Here is a 10,154-nt window from a genome sequence, read left to right as displayed (position 1 = left end):
AGAGTGATGTGCCCGGGCACCTTCCTGAGTGCTGTGAGGGGCTCTTCTCTGGCTAGAAGCTTTGGCCAGGTGTGGAGCTGATGCCAATCCTCCAGCCCATCACAAATCCAGCAGTTTCTTCTGAAAGTCCCTTGCTAGACACAGGGCAGAGGTTGGCGTGGCCAACGGCTGAGGGGAGGCAGCAGTTTCCTCCTTCAAATCCCTGTAAGCGTCCCTGCACGGTGGAATGGCCTCAAGCTCCGCCAGGGGAGGTTTAGGCTGGACATCAGGAAAAATATTTTCATGGAAAGGATCATTGGGCAGTGGAACAGGCTGCCCAGGGAGGGGGTTGAGTCACCTTCCCTGGAGGTGTTTAAGGGATGGGTGGACGAAGCGCTGAGGGTCATGGTTTAGTGTTTGATGGGAATGGTTGGACTCGATGATACGGTGGGTCTCTTCCAACCTGGTGATTCTGTGATTCTGTGATCTGCCAAAGGAGCTCTCATGGGCAGGGCAGCGCCTGCCCCGATGTCCAGCTCCCAGCACCACTTCCAGCTTTCAGTGCTGCAGGACATGAATTCACACCTTCTCCCGGTCAGCAGCCGCAGGGAAGCGGCTCTGTCTGTGGTTCTGCTGCTCGCACCCAGGGGACCAGCCTGGGCCCCGTGGGGCAGCTCTGGCCCAGGAGCAGCTCTGCAAGGGCTGAGGGTTTTCCTTGGGAACCACAAGCGGTGAGAACCAGCCCAGCTGGTGGCCAGTTCCACACGTCCCAGGGCTTCTTGTGCCGCGGTGTCCGTGGGCTTGGAGCCAGCCTTGGCCGCCTGTGGCAGGGCCCACGCTCCATAGCGCACACCAGCAGGGAATCGCCACCACAGCCCTGGCTCCCAGCGTTGCCGCAGGGCTGAATGCCCCTCCCTGGGCTTCCCCACGGTGGGAACGCTCCAACGGCAGCGCCAACGGCTGGAGTTGGGCAACCCTCACCGAGAGCGGCGGTTGCGTCAGCCCAGCTGTCGGCTGGCACTGCCCGTGGAGCAGCCGTTCTGGCCCACACAAGGAGGCCTTTGTCCGCATTATCAGCACTTCTGGGCCCGCTCGAACAGCCAGGGTGGAGGCAGCACCTGCCCAGCTCCCTCCCGGCGCTGCCCTGTGGGCCCCACGCTGCAGCCACAGCAGGGACAGCTCGTGGTGGGGCACAGCGGTGGCTTTGTGGGGCTGGCTCCCACCCGGCTGAGGCTGCTGCAGCTCAGCCCTGGGGCATCCTCGTGGTCTCCCAAGTTGTGTTGTCTCCTTTAGCTGCAGCACTAGGCCATGTGGCAGCTTTCCTGCAACCAGGAGGGAAGGGGCAGTGCTGTTTCCTCCTGCCTTCAGAGCTCTGTGACTGCTGTGAGCGTTCCTGACCCACAGCAAGGCCAGGATGGCTTCTCGACAGCTCCTCCAGCACCACAGGTTAAAGAGCTTTTCCTGGCTGCATTCCCTTATCCTTGCACAAACATACCAGGCATTCCGTACACATCCGCAGGCTCCTGGCACCCCTCGCCTCTCCGTGGCTCTGCTCTGCCACCCATCACCCCCCCAGCACGCTCGCATCTGCGTGGAGATGCCTCTCTCTGCTCCCAGCTGTGGGTCCAAGCAGGGGCAGGATAAGAGCAGAACAGCCCAGACACCCCCCTGGGGACCCACAGGAGTGAGCAGCAGGGTCACATCCTGACAGCAAACGCTGCGCTGAGGCCCCGTCCCTTTTTCTCCCTGGCAGGGGCTGTTCCCAATCCCTGTTTCACATCTCTGCCAGCCCAGGGGCTCAGGGCTGCTCCCACCCCCCTGTGCCTGCAGAAATCCCTATAGAACAGGGGGTTTTCCCCTTCCCACCAAGGACCCCGCACAGAGCCGGAACGGAGAGCAGACAGTCAGTTCCAAGATTTTATTTTACGATCAAAAGGAGAAGCAGACGATGATTCCAACCGTGACCCCGGGCCCAGGACCGACAGTGCATTCCCACCAAAGCAAATCAACAGAACCTCCCCGGGGCAGGGCAGGGGTGAGGCAGAGGCAGACGCAGCTACGAGAAAGCCACAGGTACTTGGTCCCAGTTCTAATGCGACCTCATCGTGGTAGGAGCCGGAGAAGAGGGCTGTGGAGCTGGAATGTGCCAGCTTCCTTGCCCGGGGTTGGCGTGCCGCAGGCTCTGCTGCTGGTACAGCAGGAGCCGTGTCAAGGCAATAAATACTGACAGGCCAGGCACGGATTTTAAAGGCAGAACAGATACATAAGGCATTAACCGCTTTGGAATAGTCGTCCATCGCAAGCTCTTTGTTGATCGCATCAGGAGAGCGGCTGCAGCAACAGGCACGCCCGTCCTCAGCCCGGAATAACCGGGAGCGCAGGCGCTGGCCGGGAATTTCAGTGCTTTGCAGCTACCTGGGCTGCAACGAGAATTTCAAGGTGATGGCAACACTGGCAGCTCCTCCCCACCTCGGAGGCACTGAGGCTGCTGGAGACCTCGGAGCTCTGCGCCGAGGGCCCGGGGTGCTGCCAGGCCAACACCCCAGGAACAAGGAGGGCAGCCAGGCATCGCGCAGGGCGTTCAGCACCCTCCCCCCTGGAGATGTCCCGGCTCAGGGGAAAGGACGGAGCAGCAGCAAAGCGGGACGTTGTGATTCTTTCCTAATAACCCATGAGGGATGTGACCAAGAAGAATGCCGTGCCAGGGAACGAGGGACAGGAGCGTTTAAAAAGTGTAACAGGGGCAGGGCCCCCTCCCTAGAGGATCCATGTTACACATTAAGGCATCATGGTTACAGGGAACATCCACAAATGAAGCCACCAGTGTTCCCAGGACACTGACAGGGGACATGATTTCAGCCAACAAAGGGATTCGACAGCTGCCTGGCATCGAAGTTCCTCAGCTACATGGAGGCAGGATCTACCCTGAGCTGCGCACACGATCCTGCACAGGATCCCTCCCCTCCGGCACCTGCCCGGATAACAGAAGGGGAGAAGCGCAAAGGGCCTGGCGAGGGAGCAAACGCTCCCACCGGCCCCGGGCAGCTGGAGCTCGGATGCAGACAGCGGGGCCTGGGCAATGCACGTGGCGATTCTCTGGGGAGGGGGGACGCTACCAACCGGAGCGCTCTGGCCAAATTAAAGGAGGGTGGAAGGGCCGGGGGTTCCGATGTCAGCACTTTGGTACGGGGGGGTTTCTATGGGAGCCACTGTCTGATTCACGCTCTCTGGGGTTTGGCTGCAGGAAGGGCTAGTCCTTCCAATCCTTCTTGATGGTCAGATTCCACTCCCAGGACAGGTGATCCGTCTTATCGTCGTCTGTGAACTTGGATTTGACGTTGTAGCTGCCCCGGGCCAGCATCCCCTTAGGGGCTTCTTCCATGGGGGTCAGGAATTCGTATTCCTCCGCGCGGGGGCCGTAGCTCCCAACCATGTACTCGGTCTTGTCAACTGGAAGGAAAGAGAGGTGTGTGGAGGCTGCTCCAGAGCCTCCCTGGCCTCTGGGGCATGGGCGAGGCGAGCAAAGGGTCTGTTACTGCTACAACAGCCCAGAGAGGAGCTGGGAGAACATGATCATCACCCCAATAATAACCTGTTTGCTCCAGGAATGGCTCCTGCAGCAGGGAGCGATCCCCACACTAGCACTGCTGCCGACAGTGATCTGTTCTCTGTGTGCACCAGCAGGGACAAGGCACGGAGCCCAGGGGTGCCAGGGCCGCAGGCTGCCCCCTGCAGCATTCCCAGCAGCACAGCCAAGACGGAAAACCTCCTCCTCCCGCTGGGGCAGCAGCGGGCGAGCCCCAGCACCATGGCAGAAGGAGCAGAAAACCCTCACACAGCCCGAGCTACAGAGCAGCACTTACTTTTCACGCCTTTCCGGAATGTGTGCTGGAGGTACTTCAACCCTGACACGATCTCCCGGTTAACCTGCCAGGAGACAAGCAGTATCTGCAGAAGCCACCTCCAATGGGTGCTGCCCACCCCACCCACAGCAGGAGAAGACTCCCCCACCACAGCCCTCTGGTGCTCCCACTGCTGGAATCGCAGCTCTCCGGCATTCCCCGTATCCTTCAGTTTTCCCATCTGAATTCTTACCCTAAAGGAGATTTTTATCCGGTATTCCACACCTTCCTTCAGCACAAAAGCCTGCTTCTTGTAGCTCTCCAGGTCACCTGCAGAGAAGGGAGGGGGCTGCTCAGAGTCCCTCTGCGTTGTGCTCGGGGCAAACTGAAGTCGCAGGAGGGGAGTAGGACAGCAGCTGCCGCAGCCTAAATCTGCCCCTCTCCAGTTTATCCCCATTGCCCCTCGTCCTATCACTCCAAGCCTTTCTGAACGCTCCCTCTCCAGCTTTCTCGTAGCCCTTTTCAGGTACTGGAAGGTTGCTATAAGATCTCCTCAGAGCCTTCTCTTCTCCAGGATGAAGAAGCTCAACTCTCTCAGCCTGTTCTCACATGGGAGGTGCTCCAGCCCTCGGATCATCATAGAATAGTTTGGGTTGGAAGTGACCCTAAGGATCCTTGGCATTTCTTGGCATGCCAGCAGCACTCCTGCCAGGCTCCACACCAAGAGAATCGCTGGAATTCTCTCCTGGCTCACCTGTCAGGTCCAGCTCCAGAGGGCCTGGAGCAGTCGCGCAGACCAAAGTCAGTTTGGTCACCACCACGTTTGGAGCATTGGGATCTGGAAGGCAAGCGAGAAGGCTGTTAACACCCAGCACGGACACACAAAGCTCCTCCTTCTCCCAGGGCATTTCCTGAAAGAGCAGGGAAACCAGTGGGAACAACCTGCTCCCTGAGGGCCCAGGCCCAGCCCACAGCCACCCCTCGAGCATCCCCCTCTAACACTTGTCCCAAGTCTCACTCCAAGGGCCAGGGATCGGCACAGGGGAGTGCAGACAGGCACCTTTATGCTCCCACTGTGCTCCTGCTGAAGCCCGAAGTGCTGGGAGGAGAACAGCCCCGGGCAGGAGCAGGGATGAGGCTGGTGGTGACACCAGAGCGCTGGCTCGAGCGAGGCACAGCTGCATCCTTGGGCTCACCTGCAGTCACCGTGACAGAACCCAGCAGTGCCTCCTTGTACTTGCGCAGGCTCTCATCATCCTTGTCCAGCTCCTGGATCTCCTGGATACTTTTCTGGGCAGGTGGCTTGTAGTTGACAGAGTGTTCGTCCTCCTCGTTTTCAGCTGCGATCTGGGCCAGCTGCTCAGGTGTCGGCTCCTGCTCCGCCATCCTCACAAACGCAAGTTATACTGAAGTGGGGAGAAGAAGCACAACTGCAACCACCAGATTGGCTGGCGCGGCTCCTTCCCAGCACCGCAGCCCATCAGTACGGACCAGGCTACCCCACAGCTGCTCCATTGCGGCTCCGCAGGCCTCTGCCACATAGGGAAACGGCCCTGCCAGGGACCTGCATCCCACAGACCCCTCCAGGAGACCAGGTCTTGCAATCAGCCCATGGAGACCCACGCAAAAAAGCAGGAAAAATTCAGTCCCAGTGCTTTACTTGCAACCTGGAGTAGGAAAATACCCCAGGCTGCAGAAGAAATGCTCTCCTCTGCAAGATTTTAGGCTGGACATTAGGAAAAAATTTTTCATGGAAAGGGTCATTGGGCACTGGAACAGGCTGCCCAGGGAGGGGGTCGAGTCACCTTCCCTGGAGGGGTTTAAGGGACGGGTGGATGAGGTGCTGAGGGACATGGGTTAGTGATTGATGGGAATGGTTGGACTCGATGATCCAGTGGGTCTTCTCCAACCTGGTGATTCTGTGATTCTAAGATTAACAGGATGAGGCTTTCACTCAAACCTGACCCAGGACAAACTCCATCCGGTTCTGCTCCCAGCCACACACAGTTTCAGCTGGGAACCAACACCAAGAGCCTCCCCGGTGACCTGGTGCTCACAGTCTGCAACTCAGTGGATAATCGGCTCTGTGCCGGGTGTGGGGGCCTCGCAGCATGGAATGAGGCACCTGGCTCAGCTGAGCTCACGCCTGGCCCTTTCTGAAGGCCTGTGCCATGCATGGCCAGGGGAACAGATAACAGATGAAACACAAGTGTGGGGTTTGGCTGGGAACGCTGAAGAAAAGAAACACCAACACCCAGTAAAAACCTCAGTAAAAGCAATTGCATCTCCAGCGGTTCCAGATGTTCCCAGGGTCATTCTACAGCAAATACTGGCTTGGGCTCTCTAACAACTCAAGGAATGCCTTCGGTTACAGCTCCTGAAAGGTGTTTTGTACAAGCAAAGCCCTTCACAATGCTCGACTGATGGACCCGGTACTGCTGTCCCTACCTGGCATCCCCGCCTCCTGTTCACCATCCCGCTGGGAGCCCTGCGCTAGCACACGTGGCTCCAACAGCCTGCAGAGCTGCGGCCGCTGGCGTCTGGTTTCCAAAGAAACCCAGAACCACGAGGTTTGTAACAGATGAACCAAGAACAGACCGCGCGCTCAGCCCTGGCGTCGCTGTCCCCCATCCACGCCCACGGCTTCTCCGAAGGAACCTTGTCCCATTCCATCAGCCTCAGAGCTGATGCACCGGCACCACTAATACTTCTAGCTATAAATGTTACGGATGCATTGTTGGGGGACAGCGCAAAGGAGACAGACCAGACCCCAAAAGTGTTGTTTTGCAGTCTCTGCCAGAAGAGATGGTTTGACTTGATGACCCGGTGGGTCTTTTTCAACCTGGTGATTCTATGATTCTAAGAGAGGGCTCTAGCAGAGTTAAGAGCAGGAACGCAGTGGAGAGAAGAGGCAAGGGGAGGGCTCCCAGGAGCTGGCGCTGAGGCGCAGCAGCAGGCAGGCTCCGTCAGGGACCTGCTCCTTCCCAATCGCCAACCTGAGACTGGACTTGTCGCAGGCCGGCAGTGCTTCCCCAGGGGGGCTGGCACAGCCCTCGCGTGTCCTGGGGTGGGAGCCTTGCCGTGGGTGCAGCTGATGCCTTGGGGTGCAGAACCTCAGCTGCAGATTGTCACCAGGAGGAGGATGAGGTGGCTCTTTGTGTGGCACAAGCAGCTCCACCAGGAACTCTCAACACTGCACCCGTGACCCTTGTGCTTTACACAAACAGCCAGCCCTCCTGCATGGCATTCTCCAACATCCCGGCACGGAATAGTGTGGGAGTTGGCATTCCAGAGGCCATTTAATCCTGTGTTGTATGTGAAGAACCGATAAGATTCCACTCTGGCATCTCCGTGTCAAACCCAGCTGCTTCCTTTCTGCTCCTGCCCAAAGAAGCCCCCAGCATCAAAGGCTCCTGAAATCACTGAGCAAATTCTCTCTCGGGGTCCATCTTCACCGCAGCCCTTCACTCGCCTCCCTGCTGGCGTTCACCTTCCAGGCACTACGGGCCGTTCCTTCTCCGGATGCTGAAGAACTCCCTGGCCTTCCTCCTAAACACCAGCAGCTTTCAGGAAATGGCAATGACGGGTGCTCAGCGAGAGCTCTAACGGACTGAAGTCCCAGTCCCTGGCTCTGTCAACTCACAGACTTTGCGACTGAGCCCTCGCTGAAAGCGGGAACGCAACAAGCAGATGATCTAACAGGGTATCCACATGCACCAGGTCTCCTCCCGCAGTGTCAGCACCCACCACTACACACAGTCCTCCGGTTTCCAGCCCGAGTAAAGAAAAAACCTGTTACAGAGGGGCTGACAGAGCAACTGTAGGCTTAGCACTACACTCACAGAGAAGGCTCAGCCCCGGGAGGTGAGCAGAGCAGCACCAACCGCAGCGCAGTTAAAGCAGCAGGGCCAGCTCTGAAGGATCCGTGCCCTGGCGCTCAGCAGGACTGACTGCGGGTGGCTGGGCTCCAGCTGCAAGCATCCCCTTCTTCTCAGTTAGGGAACGCATCTGTTTGGTCTCACCCAGGTCTGGAGCCACCACACACTGACCTCCCGGTGTAACAGGGCACCTCCAGCACTGTTCTCACCAACTCCATGAGGGCGACCCCTTCCATTAAGCAACAATCCTGCCCCAGAGGACACAGAAATACACCAAAGAAAACAGCCAAAACCCCAATCGCCAGCTTTTCAGTCGCTTTCCCACACCTCTACACCCAATCCTGTGAACTCCAGCGTGGCCGCAGGGAAGGAGATTCCCAGCCCAAAGGTGGACTCCTCAACCGCAGCAGAAGGGAAACAACCCTGGGCTCTTATTGATCCCTGGAGAGCACAAGATCCTGCAGAAGACAGCAGGAGGCTGAGTGGCTCTCCACCCAGGAATCCGCACTCGGCTGCCCTCCCCACTTTCTCAAGTCAGCAGTTTCCCCTGGATTCTCACAGTATTTTCCGTGTGGGACCAAGGAGCCAGCAGCGGCGCGGGGAGAGCCCCCCCTTCCACCAGCCAGAAACACCGCCGGGAACACAACCCGCTCTGTGCTCAGGCAGATGGTAGCAACAGCAATTTCTGTGCACGCCGGGGTCGGGATCTCAGGCACCAGTGAGGCTGGAGTCAGCCAGAGCCTCCTCGGAGGAGCAAACTGGTGTCAGACAGTCACTACGCCAGCACGCAGCCGTGTGCAAGCAGCTGCGCCAATTCCAGGCATCCCCACCCTTCCTTCTTCCCCTGTGGCGCAAGGGAAAGCTCGTGCCGCCACAGGACGAACTCAGATGGAATTTGATCCGGTCAAATCCGTCTCCGCGGGGTTATTTTGCAGCCAGATCAGGCTGCTAATCCGGTTCACTGTGCAGCTACGAATGCTCCTGTGCCGTGAGGACGGGAGCAATAATGGCCTAAACCGGCTCCGGCTGCGCCACTGCTCCACGCGCACGGCTACACCGAGTTGGGATGGTTCCTGGGCAGAGGCAGCACAGCACGAACTGGCAACTCCCTGACATCTCCCAAGGCTGAGCGCTGCCCTCTGACACTCCTGGGAACTGGGAGGTGTGGGGCTGTTCAGGTGGCGCTGCTGCATCAGCCACATCCCAGAGAGCTCCGGTCTCACCTGATCGCCACCACTGGCTCCGACATGGGGGTGAGGGACCTCGGGAACGCGCGCTGCCAGCCAGCAGCTCCAAACCTTGGAGAGGCACTAATTGAGTTTAGTTTTCGCTCATAGAATCACCAGGTTGGAAGAGACCCACCGGATCATCGAGTCCAACCATTCCTATCAAACACCAAACCATGTCCCTCAGCACCTCGTCCACCCGGCCCTTAAACCCCTCCAGGGAAGGTGACTCAACCCCCTCCCTGGGCAGCCTCTGCCAGTGCCCAATGACCCTTTCCATGAAATATTTTTTCCTGATGTTCAGCCTCATGACACGGCCCAGGCTGCTCACAGAAGCCCCACGGGGCGAGCAGGAGCCTTAAACGCTCACGGCCTCAGCAGCTCCAAAAGCTCCGCCACCGCACGGCCGGGATCCAAGCACAGGGGGTGCAGGGGCTGCAGCCGCCGTTCACCCGGCACCGCGGCCACGGGCACCACCGGGAGCGCCACCCTGCCCTGCGCATCGCCCCGCTCCAAGGGGAACTCGGGGATTACGGGACACAGGCCCCGCTCCTGGAAGAACGCGTGGAGAAGCGGAGCGGCCAAACGCTCTGGAGCAGAACAGGAATCCTCACGGTGACAACGGCCTCGATCGGCGGCCTCGCCAGCGGCCGGAGAACCGGCACCTCCCGCCCAGCCGCTCCACCCCCTCCTCACAGCACGAAACCGGCCCAGGAGGAGGCTACCGAGTAGTTCCTCATCCCGTAAGCGGAACCTAGTGATGGGGAATGGGCTGGAGGCAGCGGAAAGCGCCGCCCCGGCCCCGCTCTCCGTTACCCGTGCCCGGCCGGACCCGCGGGGGTGCCCCGGGAGCCCGGCCCCAGCCCAGCCACGGCACCGGGAGCCCCGCCCCGCGGCGACAGCGGCGCCTCCGCCCCTCCGAGGCCTCTCGGCGCTGCCCGCCGCCCGGGGCGCGGGGCGGCCGGGTCCCAGCGGGGCGGAGCTGAGGCCCGGCACACCGCCCACCCACCCACCCACCCACAGCCCGGTCCCGGTCCTGGTCCCCGCCCCGCCCTACCGGCCCCGCTCGCTCCGCACCGCGCCGACACCGCCGGGATCCGCCCGCACGCCCCCGCACTTCCGGGACACGCCCGGCACTTCCCGTTAGTCCAGGCCGCGCCCTTGACGTCACTTCCGCCCGCGCGCCTGATTGGTCCGAAGGGGGGTTGGCGCGAGATGGCGGCACGGAC

General features: G+C 59.9%; 1 protein-coding gene across 2 annotated transcripts; it reads right to left on the bottom strand.

Annotated features, from left to right (window-relative positions):
* Positions 1–1,882: 1,882 nt before the first annotated feature.
* ARHGDIA (Rho GDP dissociation inhibitor alpha) lies at positions 1,883–10,087 on the bottom strand. Of its 2 annotated transcripts, none has more exons than XM_069872404.1 (6): positions 9,983–10,087; positions 5,018–5,227; positions 4,576–4,659; positions 4,075–4,151; positions 3,843–3,906; positions 1,883–3,429 (listed from the first exon to the last, which is right to left on the bottom strand). In XM_069872404.1, the coding sequence occupies exons 2-6, from the start codon at positions 5,205–5,207 to the stop codon at positions 3,230–3,232; spliced, it is 615 nt and encodes a 204-aa protein (XP_069728505.1). In that variant the 5' UTR covers positions 5,208–5,227; positions 9,983–10,087; the 3' UTR covers positions 1,883–3,229. The 2 variants fall into 2 exon arrangements, with proteins under 2 accessions (XP_069728505.1, XP_069728506.1); XM_069872405.1 differs by lacking the exon at positions 9,983–10,087 and adding an exon at positions 8,259–8,342.
* Between the last annotated feature and the right edge of the window lie 67 nt (positions 10,088–10,154).

Source organism: Phaenicophaeus curvirostris, chromosome 19 (assembly GCF_032191515.1).
Source record: "Phaenicophaeus curvirostris isolate KB17595 chromosome 19, BPBGC_Pcur_1.0, whole genome shotgun sequence".
In the NCBI taxonomy this organism is placed as follows: Eukaryota; Metazoa; Chordata; class Aves; order Cuculiformes; family Cuculidae; genus Phaenicophaeus; species Phaenicophaeus curvirostris.
The sequence above is the reverse complement of the archived record's forward strand: the minus strand, read 5'-3'. Positions and strand labels throughout refer to the sequence as shown.